Consider the following 20,841-nt stretch of genomic DNA (forward strand, 5'->3'; position numbering starts at 1 on the left):
AACCGAAGGGCAGTCGCCAAGGCGGACACATGGGCGAGGAGGATTGCAGACAGTCGAATGTGAGCAGGAGAGAGAAGCTTACTGTGGTATTTATAGCTTTTCAGGCCATGATGTCATGGAGAATTACAAGACAGAGTAGCAGAGGTGACCGTGACCATGACCTTGGTTACCGCCATTCCTCCTGAACTGTTGTTATACGCTCTCTGTAAACTTCTAATGGGAAGCAAACCTAAATTCAAAAACTTCTTTTTGAGAACTTAAAATAAAAATCAAGTCAAATATTACTGAAAAGACTATAAATAGCTGTGTCAGACTAAAGTGTTATATAACAATGGGCTGTTGTTTTCCTTAGTCAGTTAAAAACTTTACTGTGGCTCAAATTGACAACATAACCTCACCAGTAAATCATTGAAAGATAAGGATGACCTATACAGTATTGGTATAGATGAGAAAAACAGGAAAGAAGGCAAAAGTCATGTTAATTATTAGTAAATACACCTATTTCTAATATAAAACTACAAAACTGAAATTAATTTGTTCTTAGCCGATCAGAAACTCTAAATAAAAGTTTAAAAAAAAAGAAAAGGCAATAAAAATCAGTGGTTTTGTCCTTAAATACTCCAAGCACAACAGACTGAGGCATGATGAAGAGTTCTACAAAGAACAGCAAAAAAAGAAGGAACACACCCCCCACTTACTTTTATGAGTTTTTGTTCACGGGGGAAGAAAAGGAAGTGATAAAAATTGAAAGGTGCCTCTGAAAACACGCGATTCCATAAAGACTGAACAAAGAGCTGTGTGATGGATGGGCGAAACAGCTCTGGCAGCCAGTCAAATGGCAGAGGGCTTGAGCTTGCAGCAAGTGGATTTCCAGACTCGCGCTGCTTGAGGACTGAAACAGGTGCGAGCTCTGCCAGAGCAACAGCGCCCATCTGACAGCGCGCCAGTCCAAGCTGCGTCCTGCCCAGCTGCTGCCCCCGGCACTTTCACACCAACCTGTCAGAAGGGATTGAGTGTCGCCCTTCCCGGAAGATGAAAGGACTGCCTCTTTCAGGCCGAACTGGAGACGAGCAGGGATGACTTTGGTTTAATCGAAGTGATTTCAAAGCCAGAGCCTTGGCTACAGCAGAATAATTTGCACAAACAGGAAAAGGAAACAGAGCCCCTAGATCCTGGGCTCTCATTTCACTGCCACACGAACCCTTTTTCACATCAGCTACACTTCAGCAGATCAGTACAATTTACACAGAGCAATGTTCTTGAGCTGCAACCTGCCTAGATCCCCTCATAAAATACAGAAAGGATTTTTTTGCAATGTTTTCTTGCAGAATAAGAGGTATACAAAATGGTCTAATTGAGAAACCTGAAAGTTGCATACAGTAATTTGCCTAAAACTGCTGTCATCAAATTTAAACGGGAAAAATAGTTTCAGCAGTTGCTATTTAATATACATGGAATTTCTAACAATCATTTTCTTATCCATACTACAATAATACTTTTTTCACATACTGTTCTAAAAGTCTTTTTTCTTTGTTCGGCATTTTCTAATTTTATCACCAAGGAAGACCAATACATTTGAAAGACTTTAAGCTGTCATCCTCATATGGTACAGCATCAGCTTCTTGTGTCTCCCATTACAAAAAAATACCAATGGTATTCAATGGTAAAAAAAAGATGTGTAATATTCAATGGTAAAAAAAAGATGTGTTTGGAAGAAAAAGGCTAAAGGTGTAACCTTCTAACTTTATAACTTTCTAACCTTTTCTAACACTGCCATTTCCTAAGTTCACCAGCAGAGGGCAATAAAGTATTACCAAAGGCAGTAAGATGTGCAGTATTGCTTTGCATCTGTGCAAGGTTAAAATGTTGCTTAAATGCTTACTACTGTATCTAGAATTTTGGAGGGCAACTGTAATGTAAGCACAGCAGTTAAAGGAATCTATGTATTTGCACTGCATGTATTGACATACTATTCCGTGATAAACAAAGATGATTTGGCTCCAAGGCTAAAAATATCAAAGGCCAAACAGTGTTTGGACTTGTAAAAATCCCACTTTTCGAAGCTGCTTCACTAAGGTTTTCATGCTGTTGTGCTATACAGCAGAGCACAGGAAGAGAATGCCCTGGGTATCACAGCTAGTGCAAGTCCCTTGACACTTCTTTCAGCTTTTGGCAGACAAACCTCTTCCACCTTTCCTTTTGTACATCCTATTATGAATTCTTAACCTCTGTCTTCAGCTTTCTCTGCCTGTAGCAGGAGATGTTCTTATCTGTTTGCACATCCTTTGTTTTGTTGATTTATAAATTACCAACTGTTTAAAAACTGTTTCACTTAAGCAATAAATGACTGTACTGGGACAAACATCATAACACCCAGGTCACGTTCTGGACAACCTAGTTCCTTCAGGCCTTGTGGACATTTTCAAATCTACTTTTTAAGATGAAATGTTAGACTGGCAAATAACTATCCAAGTGGAAGCAACTTGGTAATAAATAAAATTACAGTAACAAGTAAGGATAGACCTGTACAGTATCTGTTAAAACTCCCCAAAAAGCAAGGTCTTACAGGGAATCTGGCTTATATAGCATTGGGGTTACTACACTGAAATGTTTTTTTTTCCTTTAACTAAAAAATGTTTCAGAAAAACAAAACAAAACAAAAAAACCTTTGAAAATTTCTGCTGGTAGTAGGTACTGTGGCCTTAATGCTCCTAAAGCGTATTTCTTTCCCAGTCTGATGATGAGGAGCTGATGGAGAAACCATACAGCAGTTCAGCCCATGATGTGAGACTTCTTGCTATGGCAACAGACAGTTACAGTCAAAGGATGTGACGAATCCTTCCTTGCTGTCAGGATCGGACTAGAAAACCTATTTGAAAAGTTGCAGTTTCCCTCAAACCAGGCACATCACTGTAAGCAGACTGGAGAATGGGGATATGTCACTCACGGGTACAAGACCTCTGACAGAGTTTGATATTTATGACTATAGGCAGATATCAAAGGCTATCAGGGGATTACGGGATCCCACCAGCAGTTGTTGAGTCATTCCAACCAAGACCAACATCTCAAATGAAAAAACAGACCATTTCCTTTCAAAATGCCTCCATATACTCTATAGAATTTGATAACATACAGTACATGAACATCAGAATGGACTTGCAAAAGCATGTTTCACGTTTATCTTGGACTTTAATGAAATATAATAAAAAAATGCATTTTTTACGTAAGGTAAAAAGTTTTAGCAAGGTTTTTCAAACAATACAGCTGAAATTGGAAATTTAATATATACATATAAGAAAAATGAGAAAAGGAGGCAGTATGGAACAGGCTATCCAGCTGTGCTGTTGAAGTTGAAACTCTTTTCTTGGGAAACAACTGGATAGGATTTTTGGATCAATTTGCTACTACAGTATGTACAGTACCAAACATGCCTGATGGGCCAGAATGCCTTGTTTGTGAACTTTCTTATGTTGTTTTGCTTAATACTGAGTTACTGATGCCTGATAAAGTGTCTTTTAAAATGGACATGAAATGTCATTCATATATGGATAAGTGACTAAAATGAAACAACAGTATTTTGGTTGCTGTTTTTTGTAGTTTGAATAGAGCCCTTTTCCATTATGAGCATATAGTATATTACACAACAGTTAAAAACTGAATCAAAATTCACAGTCACTGTTATACACTGAAAAGGACAAAACATATGTACAGTATATATTTGTATACTGTATATACTTGAAAAGGCCAAAACATACGTACGGCCAAAACATACGCCAGCGTCAATTAAAGAGCATTGCATTAAAAACAAACTAATGTATACCAAGACAAATATTCAAATAAAAATGCTCATTAGCACTGCATTCATTGTTATAGTGTCTTTCATGCAAAAATCAAGCTTACAAGACCATGGAACATTGCAAGCCCCTTTTTATCTAAAAGAAATCCTCTTTATAATAATGCAGTTTAAATGAATCATTGGTGTCCACTTAGCCGATTCTGGTACAGTATATTGTTATGTTCTGGAAGTTGTAACAGGCAAGGTAGCAGTTAATACTAGTTAATACTAATACTTTTCTATTTTCTGACACATTTCTTTACAATTTGTAACTTATTCTTCAACATGTGCATCTGGATAATGTATGTACAAACAAGAGTATTAGCTTATGATACATCTCAGACTTGTATCTCTGCATAACTAAGGAAGGGCACTGGAAAACATCTGTTTAAGAGCATGTAAACATTGAAGTTTCAATATTTATATAAATGTAGCAATAAAAAAGGGGTGAATCACTGCATAAATGTAAAGGGAAGTCACCAGGATGACATTAGTGTTCTAATAGGTTTGGAATGAACTAAACCATGGCTTTAGCAATGTGCACTGTATTTCCTAGATGCATAAGCTGATATGAAAAACAAGACAAGTCAACAGTGAGATCAAGAGACTATCAGCCTAAAAGGGATAACTGCTGAGATACCTTTTCTCCTTTTTCTCCTGTTAGACCTCTCTTCCCTTCATCTCCCTACAGATGGATCCAGAAGCAGTTTAGTAGATAAGCTTAGTAGATAAACAGACAGATGGGACAAATAGCTTTAAGATAAGCACAAAACCCAGTTTTTTTTATTGAGTGAATTTAGATTACAAATGGTATCTGTCATTACCAATGACCTAGACGTTTGGATTAGGTCATCTAGAAAGAAACTTCCAGCAACCCCTGCTGTCACCCTGCTCGCCTTCAAAGGTGAAAGATTCTGATGCGGTGGAACTGTCCTGTTAAACCACAGCTTTCTTGCTAGGTGGTCCAAGAAACAGGGAAGGGGAAATGGAGATTCCATGAGAATTAGCCAAGGGGGAGCTTTGGAAGGCCAGAGTTTTATTGAGTTTTACTGTACTGGCATTTGGTTTAGACAGGAGGATTAACTTTCTCACTCTCGTTTCCAAAAGAGAGGCCAGGGATTTTAAAGGTTTGTTATAAGTTATAAGTCCTGTTTTGAAAAAAACCCATGAAAGAAGATCATGTTAAATGTATGTTGTCTTTTTTCAGTAAAACAATTGAACAGCCACTGATGTTGTAGGCATACCAAGATCCTTGAGAAGACATCATTTCTGATTATGATTTCAGCATTTTTACTGAGTTGTACAATTGTGACTTGTGCTGGAACGTTTAACTCGTGGTGCTTGTTGTACTTGTTTAGGTTTTAAAAGCATCTGGTCATAAGACAAAAAAATGGATTATTCCTTTCAAAAAATAAATTAACCAGACATTTTTCTTTTTAATGATGTTTAACTTAGTGTCACTGCTATGCATGAGATGTTAAAATACATTAAACTAACATACTGTAAGTAGAAAACAGCTCCCTACCTTGGAACCTTCATCTCCCTTCGATCCCTGTCAAGAGACACAAGAAGTAAGATATACAGTACATTAGAGCTTTCGAACTACTGTAACAATGTTAGGTAATATAATGTTGAGGTCTGCTCTATTAATGCATAAACCAGAGCAAATTAGTGAAACCACTTTAGAGGAGACTTTCAACTTCAAAGATCCTACAAATTCGATGAGGAGGAAATGAAAAATGTACTTTGCAATATTTCATGTGTTTATTGGTACACATGTTGATTTAACAACATAGATTAAAATTACTGGGTTTACAGTGATTTAGGAGTAAAGAAGCCTTAATGTGGAAACGATGCATGCCATGCAGTGCTTCAGCATCACAGTAATGATGACATCCAGAGTAAAGCTTTAATGGATTAAATAGAGCAAATTGTTTATCAAATAGAAGGGAAGAGAAATCAGAGGTGATTTATTTACTTCCACAGGGATATAGTTTCTTTTCAAATTAAAAATCCTTTTCTGCAATGGCATGGCTTATCATTACTTATGCCGAGCATTAACATTGTCCAGATGGAAAATGCTTGAACTTGTTATGAATCTTTTGGGAACAACAAACCTGTTTTCAAAAAAGGTTTTACACCAGCACCATAATGACCTGTTCTAATGATGTAACACTTTGCCAAGTATGGAGAGTGTGATATGAAGGCTTGACAAACAGTCAAGGCTTGACAAACAAATGACCTACATAAGATGGGGTTAAGTTGAAAAATGAGGGGCTCTTACACCTGAATAAGCAGAGGATCTTGTGAAATAAAGGGGCCAGACTACCTCTGCTGCTAATCTTAGGGTAGTGGGTTTGTGTCCTACGTCGGGCACCAGGTCCTCCATGTGAAATAAGGATATGCAGTCTAAAGCACCATAAAAGGTTGTACCATTAGGGATCTTGCAGTGTGTATTTGCTCAGTGGGCACGTGGGAAAAACAGAAATCTTACCTTTGGACCTTCAAGACCTAGAGGGCCTGGCTCACCAGCATCTCCCTGACAAGCAAGAAATGAAAGGAAAGTCAGAGATGCAGAAGAAGGAGTTGTTGCAGGGATTTAAAAAAAAAGAAATTTAAATGAGGCAAAACCCCAACTTTTTTTTCAAACCACAGCTTTGATCTTCTGTTTTGCGTGTATAGTTACACTTCCTTGAAGCATTTCTTCTCACCAGTTGAGAATTGTACAGTAAATATCCTTTCCCTATCCCATCTCTCTTCTTTAATCAATTTAACTCATTGATGCTACTGAGCTTTTTGAAACAAGGAGCCTTTGCCTGAACAAATAGGGTTAAATAATCCCAAATAGAGTTTCTCCTCGCTTCTTTAATATGGAATTTTAAATGTCTCTCTTCCAAGTGCAGAACCATCACCGCGCAGGAGTAAAAAACCTTTTATGGCACTAAATTAAATGCAGGTAGTTCAATGGGTTGAGATGAGATGAGATAAACATTGGACAACACTGTAACTCTAAGCTGATTGCTTGTCAATAAACATATCACAAATATGCAATGGGCCCCCATACATTTCTAAAATGCATAAAATTCACATAGAAATAAATGAATTTACAAAGCAAGTGACCACTTAAATGAATCTTGTTGATCCAATGCATGTGATTGGATAATACAGTACTGGTAGTAATATAAATATATAATCCTACCTTCTGTCCTGGCAAGCCTGGAATCCCTGGTTCACCCTATAATTAAATAGTGTAAGTAAAGTTTTACTACTTAGTCTCAAAGCATGGATAAGAATTGCTGTACAGAAATGGGATGCAAAACCAAGGTGTGAATCTTGCACGCCTATTATTTTACCTAATCATCCAATCACTTTACATTTCTTCAAATAAGCTCTGTTAAAACATATGCCATATACAGACTATCAGGTGAATCCAGAGTCTATCCTGCCCAATTACATAACATAATTTTACAGATGTGTATGTGAATGCTTAAGTGTGGAAGAATTTGTGCTTTTTCATTTTTTATGAACAGTGATATAAAAATAAGTAAAAGCAAACTCACAATGTTATATCCAAATAACAAACAATTTAGAATGTATGATGACGACTGAGAAATTATATTCTTGATTGCTTTGTCCGCAACCGTGCATTAATGATCCTCGACGTTTGCATCTATTTAAATGTCTGAAATTGTAGTCAGATGGTCTAACAGAAAGCAGCTGCTAGCAATTGCTACTAATTGATTAAATGCTCAACTGGACTGTTCTTAGGGCATACTTGAGAGGTAATTAGAAAGTCGGTCTGTATAAGCAAGATCATCGACAGTTTTATGCCTCAGGGGAAAAGGTTACGAGAGAAGCTTACTATAAATACACTAAAGATTAAAAGGCAGGTCTGTCTTAAGGAGCGCAGTAATGCAGAATCTACCTGTAAACGGAACTCAAAAGCATGATTGGGAGTCCTGTTTCCTTCTTGTAAGAGAAAACTGCCCTTGTTAAAAAATGTCACATTAGACATTTGAGGACCTCAAAGTGGTTTTGATCAGCTACAGAGGCCTTCATGTTTACTCAACCCCGTGAAGACATGGGAATAACAGTATCACATAAGAGAAAGATGTATGGACTGGTTGTGCATAAAAAAATCTGAAAATGTAAAAATATATAAAGTCAGATTTGTCATAATTCATTTAAGTCTAAAAATGTCACCACGGTCGAGAGCGAGAGTTTGCTAGAATTGTGATGTGAGGGAGCCTTTCTTGCTCACTAGTCACTGTAATGACAAATATAATGTGATATATGAGCAAACAAGTACAGGATGTACAGCAGACATTTCACTGCAGAAACGATCCAACATGATCCGCATGCAGTTAACAAGTAAGCTGTATTAGTCGGCAAATGTCTTGAAGCCAAGAGCAATATTTCTACTGGATTAAATGAGATGTATTCACAAGCCTGCTTCTTTACAATGTAATAGGGCTTTTTCACGTCACCAGATGTTTTGTTGCCTCATTCTGAATTGCAGATCATAATGCTGTGCATACCTAGAAATTTAGTCTATTTTGAGATGTAAATTGGAGGTTTGATATGTTTCATTTTACTTTCATAGTGGTTTAAATGGACTCATCATGAACATTGCTTAGGTATTATACCATAAGACAACATGGAAGCTGTGAATCTTTATGATAATGCCTAATGTCATTAAAAGAAATCCATCTATTACAAAAAAGTAAATGGGTTTATTAATCCTACAAACTTTGTCAGGAGTGCTAAAAGTGGTATAAAGAATTACTGGCTCTGGCATGGTGCATTGAAATCCTGCATAAACAGGAGAAAAGTGATTTAAAAAGAGCTTTACTATACAAGAGGTTTATTGAAGAAACTAATAAAATCTGCATCAAAAATCCCAAATCAACTACATTACTTAATATCCAGTATTGAAAAAAAAAATGGTTTACTTCAGGGTCGCTGCTTTTTTATTTGGTTTAATTGCCTCTGCTTCTTCGAATTAATTAAACTATCATTCTCAGACCCATATAAGAAAATATTTGAAGCACTCAGACTTGATGTATACAGTACTAGCCCTGCAAGACATAGACTCCTACTGAATAACATAATCAGTTACAGGTATTGAAAAAATAAGGCAAGGACCATTATTACAGAAACAAAAAACAAAATGTGAGGTTTTACTGTTCTTACCTTCATTCCTGGCATGTTCTGGAAGTAAAAAAAAGTCACGTCATTTACAGTAGAAGTTGTTGTTATACAGTGAATTGTGTTACTGCATTTAAGGTTAGTAACAAGAATGTTTGTACACAAACTGGGGTATATATACAGTATATATTTATGATTCAGGACGGGTAAGTACTGTGTAAAGTGACAGCAAGAACTTGGAAGAACATTCAAGAAATGTGAAACAAAGTCCAGTGCCAGGTTGTAAATTAAAAAGGAGAAGACAAGACATTATTTTGAGGGAAGAACACTACACCAACTGTGAAATAAGTCAAGGTCTGCAACAAAATGTAGCTACTGCATTAATATTCTTCAAAAATCAACAACAATAAGGTATTGTCATTTACAGTATGTTTCTTCATGCTTAAAGTAACAATCCAAACAGATATAATAATAGAAATTCAATAAAAAAGGAAAGGAAAGTTAATATTTTTTACAAAATATACTTGAGAGGTAATTATAGAACTATATATATAATATAAATATAGAACTATAGATCTTTTAAAGACAAGATTCAGGAAATTTGCATTTCTAAAGTGCATGTATTTCAGTTACAAAATTATTTTTTGCAGGTTGCCTTTAAGAGGAAGACCCAACCTTAGAATCTTTTCCGGGCTTTCCTGGTTCTCCAGGTTTTCCCTAGATAAAAAAAAAAAAAAATCATTTACAAGAGTTTGCTAACCACTCTTCTTTAAGTGCAGTTCGTTCCAAGCATTTGGATAATTTAAGAACAGACTCATTTCAAGTCTGAAACAGTTTGTAAACAGTTTATTTCCAGACATGTATGAGTATATATTTTGTAAACACTATATAAACATTTCATTCAACACTCATTAGTAATCGTTTGGATGCAAGGTAGGATTCGCTAATCATTCTGACGTACGGTAAGAAGCCATTTCACTCCTTAAAAAGATTAGGTGTAATTAAACCAGAATGCTATTTAAAATAGTGCATTATTAAAATACTATATATCTGTATACACTTTGGTAAATTACAAACCCTCTTGAAAAACAACTGAACTGTCAGAGGACACAAAAACTTTTGTTAAAATTTAACTTTTTAAAATTGTACATTTAAATTTTATTCACTGGATGTACATTTGGTACATTTTGGTCCACTGTACCACTGCTGCAACCGCTAAATATAGAGGTGCACAATAATCAAGGAGAGACGCAATAAGGAAGGTTATTGATCCACTGGAAGGCATAATCTCATACAGACCCAGGTACCAGGGATCTTACCGGTATCCCACTGGGACCTTCTGGTCCTGGGGCCCCAGGCGGTCCAGGTGGGCCAGGGGGTCCCAGGATTCCTGGCTCTCCCTTGTCGCCCTGCTAAGAGACCAAATGTTAGAAACTCGCCACCTTTCTCATGGTGGACAAAAAAATCAAACAAAATTATGGTTGGTTTAAAGTTAGTGAGAAGAAGCAGGACCATATTAGCAGAAAAAGCCATGTTTGAGTAGTGGATCAGTTTGTGTTGCTGATGTACCATGTTTGGAGAAAAAAAAAACATTTAACAGAAGTAAATTAACTGCTAATTCTAGAACGAAGAATTAAAATATAGTTACCAAACTGTATGTTTTAATGTCTTTTGACCAAAGACATGCTGTCATTGTAAATTTCTTCAATAATGTTTTTACAATATTGAGCTTATGAAACGTTTCCTGCTTAAAAAGTGGGTTGCCTGTGCAGAGACAGGCTCATCCTCTAAATGTACTTCCACACAACAAAATGGCACATACAACAAAACAGCTGAACTAATCAAAATCAGTGGCACATACAACACAAATCAGTTGTACTAATCTCAGTCTTATAAAAGACAAGAAATAATGAAAATGTTAGCAGAAAAAAAGCTTTCATATTCAGTTCTAGTCTGCACAAAGAAGTGCTTGAAAATGTTAAAAACGTATTAATTCATGATTCCTTATTTTCCAGGAAGATCTGAAGAACTTTAATCATAAGACATATGGGTTTCACAGCCTTTCTTACTCCATTGGATTCAAGATGGTGATTCATTTCTATTCCTAGTGATATCACCACACCAAGAAAATACTGAGGCCTTCAACTCCCAAGGCTCTTAAAACAATGCCGTGTTTCTTCCGAAAATAAACACATCTGAACCCTCTAGTCATAAATAACTAACCCAAATGAAATAGACCAAAATAAATGAAAAGACTAAACAAAAGTGAAACTTGTCAAGCAAAGAACAAAGGCAGAATTTCGTCTAAAATAAAGAATATTAACTTCAGACATGACAAATTAATCAGATTTTGGGGCCTCAAAAGGAAGTTGACTGTTAGTTCAGAAAACTGTATTAATAACACATTAAGTGAAGCTTTTTGTGCCACTCATGAGCAGTCTTAAAGCTACTCATATCCTACTTATTTTTAAAGTTTTCTGAACAACTTTGTTATAGTAACACAAAATAGATGGCTAACTATGAAAATGGCAATTAGACCATACTGTAGATCAAGAAGCTGTATGCAATATTGCACAGCTGCATTTACAGTAAGTGCTGTTCAACTGAAGAAAATATGTATCAACACTAACCTCTTCTGGGTTGTCCTTAAAATATTCTGACTGAAATGTGTTAAGCAAGGCTTACATTTGTCAATTCAAGAGTCCAGGTCTCCGTTTCTGAAACTTGAGTCACTGAGAGGTGTTGATTTAAAAAAATGTGGGGTGTTTGTGTGAAAATGCCTCTGAATTGAACAATGTCACAAAGCAAATAATCTTCACATTGCATGTCTAATTACAATACAGAAGAGAGATCTTTCTTTCTGTACATTACATTCCAAATTCTGTATTTACTGTACAATTAATAAGATTAAAGTGGTAATGGAACACCACATCTTTCTTAGAATGTGCCCAGATTCTATGTACGAAACAGAAAATTTTGTACTGTCTACTTTGTTGCATTGTCTCCAAACATGGTATTTTATCCTGGCAAAAAAAAATACACCAGTAGAAAACAATAGGAAGCAGAAGCCAAAAACAAATTCTGTGCCAAAAGTCATTTTTGTCAGTTGGCAAGAGTTCATTTTGCATGCTATGGAAATTTCAAGTTAGTGATGGAAACCTTATTTATGTCAATCTAATGTTCTTTTCATTTATTATCTGACCTGCATGATGGAAATAAGGTTGACATATTCAGACTGCTTCCTCATGTTTATTCATTTTATAACCCCATCTACTTTATAAATGCTATCACACAATAAAACAGGGTTGCTAATTTGTTAGCTCCCTCTACATCATGTCGGGTATTACCCATTACATGCTTTTTGGATAAAGTTACACCTTTGTATTATTTGGATGACATTTTAACAGCTTCCATGCCATTGGTTATCATTGTGTTTTTTGCATCCGGTTTTGTTTAACTCTGGATATATATATATAAATAAATTAAATGACTGAATAAATAAATATTATTAACGAAAGTATGGAAGAATGCAAAGCAAAAAATACAACTTCAAAATTGCCAATCTTTTTACCTGTTACACCATTGATTTGAAATGCCCATATATTGTAACCACTACAATCTTTGATATAAGTTCAGGAGTCACATACATTAAGACATAATGACATCTTTTACCTCTTTCTCTAGCGCTGTCCTGGAAAGTGAATGCAGAAGACTACAGGCTACAGATTAGTCTAAAGACTGTAGCTAGGTTTTGTTGGAGACAGACTTCATAGCAGTAATGAGCTAAGGACCTTCCAGCTGATCTAAATCAGTTGTGTCTCAGCCTGTAAAGTGCTGCCTCTTAGATAAACTGCATATGGTCTAGTAATGGCATAGCCTGTACACTGATTGGAGGACTAGACCGAATTAGCCACTCAGAAGCCCTAATATATAGCACTTGCTTAAAAAACTTTGCACTTTCTTCTTTTTATATTACTTTTCAGTGTCATAACTGTGATTAAATCTTTCGAAATGCCAAGTATTCCAATAGATAGTAAGTATGCATGGTGCCCTAGAGGGTTACAATTGTGTACTTTCCGAGCTGGCATCCTGGAAAAGCAGAGAGGGCAGAAAGAAATGTACCTTGAAGCGCTTTAGGATTAAAGGGCTCATTGGATGCAGGTTGCGAACGGTGATAGGCAACATCTGCTGAGGTCACAAAGCACAGGTGGCCAGAGGGGTAAAAGTCACAGGGCAACAATGTCACCAGAGCACCAGGGGCAAGAGGAAGAGAAAGGGAAAAGGGGTTGGAAGAAAGAGAGAAAAACAGAAATAGTGATAGTGAATAGCAGGGTTTTGTTGAAAGAGGCAGAGAAGGACAGGGGAGAAATGCAATAGCAATGCAGTTCTAGCTCTGGGAGTGCATTTGAGAGGGGGCAAATTGCCACATCTAAAAATGGTAAGAAAATCACAGACTAGGTAAGAGGGAGGGGTAATAATCTTTAAATGCTGCCAAAGAAAAGAGTAATATGGTAAATGTAAACATAATCAGATAAATATTTTATTGTGATAACACTACATGAGATGCACCAATATCTTACCAAAAAGCACTGTTCAAGGATTAGGCCATCTAGAATAACTATCCCTTTGAATTATCATCCTAGAATGACGACTGCCGAATAAAGCTTTAAATCACAAAATCATTTTTAAATAATCTTTTTTCCCCATATTCTTACATAATATCAAATGATCATATTTCATTGAACAGGCAACAGTTTAATACTAGTTTACAAATATTTGTCCTAATCCCTGAAATTGTCTAGAGATGATTTTTCATGAGAGAGTTTCTTGGTTCACATCCTGTGATGGGCATTTATGCTTTTTCATGCACAGATACTGACCTGCACTCCACCTGCCTGTGTTTGAGTATTATTTTTATTGGAAGATTAAAATTTAATCCTTTGCATAGGGAGTAACAAATCATTTTGATTTTCCTTCAGGTTTTTGGGGTTATACTGTACCAATGTAACCTGGTTGACATACTATATACAAATTAGTGCAAATGAACTCCCATTCCTAGATGCTGCTGTGGGAAGACTGATTTTGCTTCAGTCTTGCTGCAAAGAGAAAGCATAACACTTCCTGTGCACCATCTTCAAGCACAGGTGTGTGTATACTCCATGTCATTTTACAGTCATGCATTACAGATATATTTTTGCATAGTATGGATATTTCGATTTTGCCAACGAATACAGTACATCTCAAGCATAGCTCTGAACTATATTTACTATATGTATTTAATAAATTGGTGCGCAGTTCAATTAGCATATTTGTAGGTTTGTGAATCTTTTCATTTAAAGATGGATGAATAGCGAGGACAGGTATTTAAAAAATGTACTTGCAGTATCATGGATTTTACTGATTGTCCCAGATGAAGCTCAGATGAATGCATATCGCAGGAAATAAGCTAATTATAGTTAGGTTCTGAGAACACGGCACCTGCTGGCACTTTATTGCAGCTTGAGATTTAGTAGCTGTGCACTGCAATGTGCAGTTTGGGATTGACTCCAGACCCTGTCATGGAATACTGTTTCTCTTTGCAGTGGGACTGGATAGAGCAGGTACCTACAAACCTTGAGGACCAGGATCTGATTGGAGCGTAGCGCAGCTAATGTTTTCACTGGGAGCTCCTACAGAACGTTAAACACACAATAGCTGGTGACTCCCTCTACACTCAGAATCCCACACACTCCCTGTGTCCTCATACACCAGAGCACAGCACATCTCACCAGGATCTGCCTGGCTCCTGGCCTTCAAGCCACACCATGAGTCAGAACAGATCTAGCACAGTGCACACAGGAAGAAGGTACAATATGTAAAACAACACATAAAAATACAAATGAGAGACGGATGAAAACAATGTCTTATTATTTGAAAGAAGGCGATATCCATGAACAACCTGTTTCTTACATATTAATATTATCGAGGATTTGAAAAGATGTAACTATTAAAGTCTTCTTTTTTCAGTTATTTCTTGGGATAATTTGTCAAAATTAAACTAGCATAATTTCCTGAAACATCTTCATGAAGGCATTTGTACCTGCAATAAGATGGCTTATTCTTAGAGCACACTGATAATCAGTCATTCCTGTTTGGGGTGGGTAAGTGTGAAATTGAATATATGGTTTCAAAATGGAAGAGTGCTGTTACAGTATAATATATGGGTTACTGGATGTTACACACTTGCCTTTCAAACTGAAAAGGTTTTGGAAAAAATGTATTGATTGATACATTTATTAATTTAAAGTAACTGTTTTTGTCTTGTATAGGAAAAAATGAATGGGTATTAGATCTAATTAGAAACAGACCTGATTACAAACCTTTGGCAGGTGTGATCATACAATGAGAACATATACCAACAGCTAATTATCTGCTGCAGATTATTCAACTATAGTTATTATTTTTATTAAGGATCTATAGATCTTCTGACTGCATCTTTGTCATGAAAATATAACTTCATGAAAACCATAAAATCAGATAGAAATTCCTTACCCTATTAGGTTTTGTATGATCAGTATTTATAAATTTAATTTTCCAACATGGAAACACACATAGAAATGCATGAAAACTATTCAGGTGAAACGTATAAAGGGGAGTAATTGAGAAAAGACTAGCAGCACTACACTTTTTAATAAAGCAAAAAACCGCTAATTTAAACATAAATGTCTCGCTAAAAGGAACAAAAAATGTTTTTTTGAAGAAACTGCAGTGTGCTACCTTTGTTCCATAATGGAACAATCACATAGAGAACACCTGGCTTTAAAAAAATAACATGGAGTAACATCTAATTTGGATGGTTTGCAGCATCCTTGTTTTTATGTAACAATACAGGGGTAGCCTATTTATGTGACAGTGCGTGAGGCACATGCAAGAGAGAGCTGGACAGACAGGAGCCTGAGGGCTGAAGGGAAACAACTACAAGGCTTTAAAAAATGGAATTTCTCTTACATAAGAGTGGAAGGGTCAGAGTGAACACAGTTGCTGGCAAAGAGAAGGCTTTTGAAAACAGCTGACAGGCTACTGTTGAAAAGTAGACTAAAGAAAGCCCAATAAACACCTCCTCACCAGCCATAAAGGGGCATCTGTAATGCTGAATTTTAATACCAGGTGTGTTGTCTTATTCTTAGTGAAAACATTCTAGCCAAAGTATGCATTCTTGATGTTCTCAGATCTTTCAGTATACGTTTTGGTTCAAGAACACTAGTACACAACGAGGATATTTACATGTAAATAATCTAATCAAGGGAAATATTTGGAACAAGTGGTTCACACCAACATTACAGTATAGGATGTCTACAATTGAAATCACATTTGTAGAAATACAGCTTATAAGAAGTTGCTGACACCTTTATCCTACAAAACACTCTTACAGTATGCCATAAGGATGTTCAGTTTTGATTTTCCTGTCATCAAAGTCTTTAATTAAAAATAAAATAATTAACTTACCCTATGAGAGTAATCTCCACATGCTCCCTGCAAAGAAAGGAGAATGAATGTGAATGAAACATCCTTAAATCAAAACACTTTTGTTCATAAATTATAAATAATACATTTTACGATAAATTTAAAATAAAATAACTGTGGTCATTAAGTTAACTCTAATATTATTTCAGTACATACAATACTGAACCAAAACACTGGACAATAATTGTGATCAACAGGGGTAATCCAGTCTGCCCATTATTGTGGTGTACAGTGTTTGATGTGTAGTATGTACCATGACTCCTGAGAACTGCAAAGTTATCACAGACCAGGCATTCTCCTCAGTATGCTGTGTAGTATGCAAGAAGGCAGAAGCTTAATTGAAGCCAAAGGCAGACCTGAGTAATGATTTAAATTCAAACCTTAACAGGTAGTAGTTGGTTGATAAAATGTTGAATGTTCTGATCTACATCTGTTGGAGTTCTCATCAACCCACATGTAGATCTGAGCCAGCTGTTGATGGTCTCGTATTCTGGCACATATCCACGAACATCTAATGGAATGGATGTTGTGACATGCTGCAGCTGTAATGGCTAATGGAGGTGGGCCGATCTGCTATTAGAAATATTTGGGGATTTTCTGGTAGGTCAGTTCACGTGTAATGGTTTTCAAACTTTCTTTTTATAACATGACCATTTTCTTAAAAAACAGAAGCTTGTAAACTACTATTTTCTGGCTAGGGGTCTATACGTCACCTTTATAGATGACAATGTGCAATGTGTCAGAATAGTTATGTTAAAAAGGATGGTACTCATTAGCACAAAGAGCTCATTAATTAAATTTCAAAATTGAATTGAACATTAGATAGAAGAAACAAAAGAAAGCCATTTGGCCCAACTACCCAATTTTGTAGTTGGAAACAAACTGATCCAAGGATCTCATCCAGCCCTTTCTTTAAAAAAAGCCAGGGTTTCAGCTTCAATAATGTGGCTGTGTGACTTGTTCCATACTCCCATAACCCCTTGTGTAAATAACTGTTTGCAGTACTTCCACATCCAACTGACAAAGCAATCAACTTCATAACTTACTGTCCTTATTTATCTCTTCTGTAGATGCCACTCATTAAAAGTATCTAAAATCCTATGGCAAAAAGCTGCTGACATACAGAACAAATATGATTCTCTGACTTTTGTTCGAAACAAAATAACTACAACTCAAATGGAAGTGCAATTAATTTAATACATATTTATTATGAAAGATAATGTAAATGAAAGCAATTACAATAATATTCCACATCTTATAAAATCATTTCCATTCTTATTAATTGGAATTGTAACTGTTTATTTACATAAAATGTCCCTAAAATTGGGGACATTTTAAGAAGCTACAGAGATATCATGACGTCTCTTGAGTGCTAATACAATTTAAGTAAACACAATACAAGAAAAATACGGTGGAAGCTACAGATGATATAATATACATGGTGTTGTTGTTCATGTTTTTATTGATACTAAAAACACCTAATAGCATGTATCACAAATTAATTTCCAAATGGCTACTAAACGGCATTACCTTATTTTCAAATAAAAGAGAATGTGTTCTATATTGAGAACATATTGAAGGCACTTTCTTTGAAAGGAGTTACTAGGGTAAATCTCTTGCATCAAGGCTTTTGCTACATGTTAAGAGGTGTCTCACCTTTTCCCCTTTTGGACCAGGCTCACCCTAAAAGAAACATACACCATCAGAATTTGAAAACCCATCCAGAGCATGAATCCAACACATCAAAGAAAGAAAAAACTAAAACAACTTACTTGGCTTCCTTTAGGCCCCCGTGACCCCTTTTTAAAATGAACAAAAGGAAATAGGAAATTAATGTAACTGAATTAATATGAGGTGAACGATTTTCAGACCAACAACGTATTGAACTCTGCAGTGACTGCATTGTTTTTACATGTAAAAAGGCATCATAAAATTATAGGCCAGACATTGACATCTAGTGGTAGGGGCTGGCTATATATAAGAATATTACATAGTAAACCCTATACTTAAAGTAATAAAATATGCTCATAAAAAGAACAGCACTCTTGACTACATCCTTGTTCTTCCTACACTGAAGGATGGCCATTAAATAATTTGAAGTCATGGGGACCATTGTTTGAAACAGAGTGAGTTCATTTATACGGTTCATCTACAGTTCAGCACAGTACACTTGAGGAAATGCCTTCAGAAAAGAGTCTATGGACGTACTGTACATTCTAGCAAACGGAACATGTTTTAGAGGCACACAAAGCTCACAGAATGGATAACTGGGTCTGTGAAACACAGATTCTGAAGACCACAGATCTGAATTCCATATGAAACATGAATACAAAAGATGAAGCTCATATAAGACAGGAAACCGATCTCTAAAACAGTAAATCACCGGCCCAGATGAAAGTGTGATTCTTGCCGTTTTAAGAACTAAATCCATACTTTGAAAAGCCAGGGAGTTTCAATAACACCATCCATTAGGGACCCCTTACAAATGGAAGCAGGCTCATAAACATGTCACCTTGATGTACATAACTTCACTTTGTTTCTTTCTGAAACCGTTCCCATACACTTCTCTGTGGAAAGTACCGCTCAACATATTTTCTTTCCTTTCTTAGAGGTTTACAAACCTAAACGTGAAATTCTTAGCTGGTGAATTGAATTTAATCAGAAAGTAATAACAAAAGTTGTATTTAATATTTTTCAAGCTTAGCTGGACAGGGGACATAAATTGGCTAATCTAACAGGGCTTAGTTTGAAAGAGCCCATTACAGAAGGTGACATCACTCCCTGGAAACCTACAGGGAGTGCAGAACTCTCTTGCAGCAGAAGATCAGGCCTTTTGGTGTAGAACAGTTTGCTGCTGTTTACAGTGTGGAGCTGTGTGAGTGTAGCCCATGAGGGATTCTGATCAAATGCTAGCAGGTGTAGAGCTGCATTCAACATTCTAACTTCCTTTCATTACATATGCAGTATTTTAAAACAAACTGAACACTGACAGACAAAAACTAAGCACATTATGATCCCCAAAACACTGATTTTCTCAAACAGAAGTACAGTATGATTTAAATAATTAAAGTCATGCAAACATAATACCATTGATAGCTTGCCCTCATGTTTAGAAACACAATTTTAAAAGAAAAACAATAAGATTTGTTTTTTTGTCAGTACTTTGTACTGTTTCACTTCTGATGGTGGCTCTTACCATATCTCCTTTCAGTCCCTTTTCCCCCTAAAAACAAAGAATAGGACATAATAAATACTGAAGAAGTGACAGTTGTTCTCAGAACATGCTCATTCAGCCTATTTTAGCTGCTAGCAAAAGAAATGTGTTTCCACTTTTTCTGGAAGTTAACATGTAAAAATGACCGATGCTCTTGTGATAAAATGACTGGACTAGCAGGCTCCAGCAGAGGACTAATACATTCCCCAGACAGCAGTTTTCCCTGGACAAGAATGATTGTGATAATCAAAGGGATTTACTAAACACATCACTACATCTTCTCCTCTTCATAGTACAGTCTGCCTGACAGAATCAGCAATTGCTCACATATGTTTATTTTAAAAATCCCTAAAATTCTAGCAGTAAAAAACTATTATTTCTTAGTCAAGGCAAAATTATTTTATTTTTGGTAAAAGACGTTACCTTAAGACAGCTTCTGCCTTAACATAAATTAATAACATAATGCAAATAATTAGTAGTGATAATGAATGTTTTTTTGGAAGTAGTGAACTACTGTACTTTATGCTTAATTCAAGGTACGTTTACCAGATTGTTCAAACACTTACTGGCTTTCCATCCAAACCAATTGGACCCTGAAATGAAAGAGGAACATAAAGCTATGAAGTTTTAAGACTCAAATAACAAATCTAAATTGTTGTTTTACATGTAAAAACATGGTGTCTCAAAAGCAAATTCGGGTAAATGTCAATGATGGCATTAAACCCAAGGTCAGAAGGCAATTAATTTGGGAATATATTTCGGCACATGGCTTTGTTTGCATCAGAACACTTCACCGACTTTAAAGCTGTCTCATAAAATGGGTCTGAAGGAACTTACAGAAAACTGAATGCAAATGAATTGGCAACAATATACATTACTTTACAGGGGCCAAAATTCACTGTTATTAAAAGTGAAGTTGCTATTAATAAAACTAGAAATGACAAATGCTTGCCTTCAGTTAATAATCATACAATTAATCATTAAGAAAAGATCACTTTCAGACACATTATCGACACCATGTTATCGTTACCCGTGTATTGCATGTTATTCACTGTTAAAGCCCTTATAAGAATCTGCTTGTATGTCTTACCGGGAACCCTGGAAAACCCCTCGATCCTGGTTGGCCCTGCAAGGTGATCAT

The 20,841-nt window shown here is 36.0% G+C and overlaps 1 protein-coding gene across 1 annotated transcript in view; it reads right to left on the minus strand.

Moving 5' to 3' along the window:
- col13a1 (collagen, type XIII, alpha 1) overlaps positions 1-20,841 on the minus strand; it is a 55,273-nt gene extending 34,432 nt beyond the window's left edge. Inside the window, exons 1-14 of the mRNA XM_088915781.1 lie at positions 20,791-20,841; positions 20,267-20,293; positions 19,683-19,709; positions 18,143-18,169; positions 16,469-16,495; positions 14,596-14,652; positions 13,106-13,171; positions 10,303-10,395; positions 9,659-9,700; positions 9,029-9,046; positions 7,035-7,070; positions 6,330-6,374; positions 5,361-5,387; positions 4,476-4,520 (exon numbers count right to left, since the gene is read on the minus strand). Coding sequence (XP_088771907.1) covers positions 4,476-4,520; positions 5,361-5,387; positions 6,330-6,374; positions 7,035-7,070; positions 9,029-9,046; positions 9,659-9,700; positions 10,303-10,395; positions 13,106-13,171; positions 14,596-14,652; positions 16,469-16,495; positions 18,143-18,169; positions 19,683-19,709; positions 20,267-20,293; positions 20,791-20,841 — 588 coding nt within the window. The remainder of the gene's footprint in view (positions 1-4,475; positions 4,521-5,360; positions 5,388-6,329; positions 6,375-7,034; positions 7,071-9,028; positions 9,047-9,658; positions 9,701-10,302; positions 10,396-13,105; positions 13,172-14,595; positions 14,653-16,468; positions 16,496-18,142; positions 18,170-19,682; positions 19,710-20,266; positions 20,294-20,790) is intronic.

The sequence above is a fragment of the Atractosteus spatula genome, chromosome 5, assembly GCF_055471065.1.
Source record: "Atractosteus spatula isolate fAtrSpa1 chromosome 5, fAtrSpa1.hap1, whole genome shotgun sequence".
NCBI lineage: Eukaryota > Metazoa > Chordata > Actinopteri > Semionotiformes > Lepisosteidae > Atractosteus > Atractosteus spatula.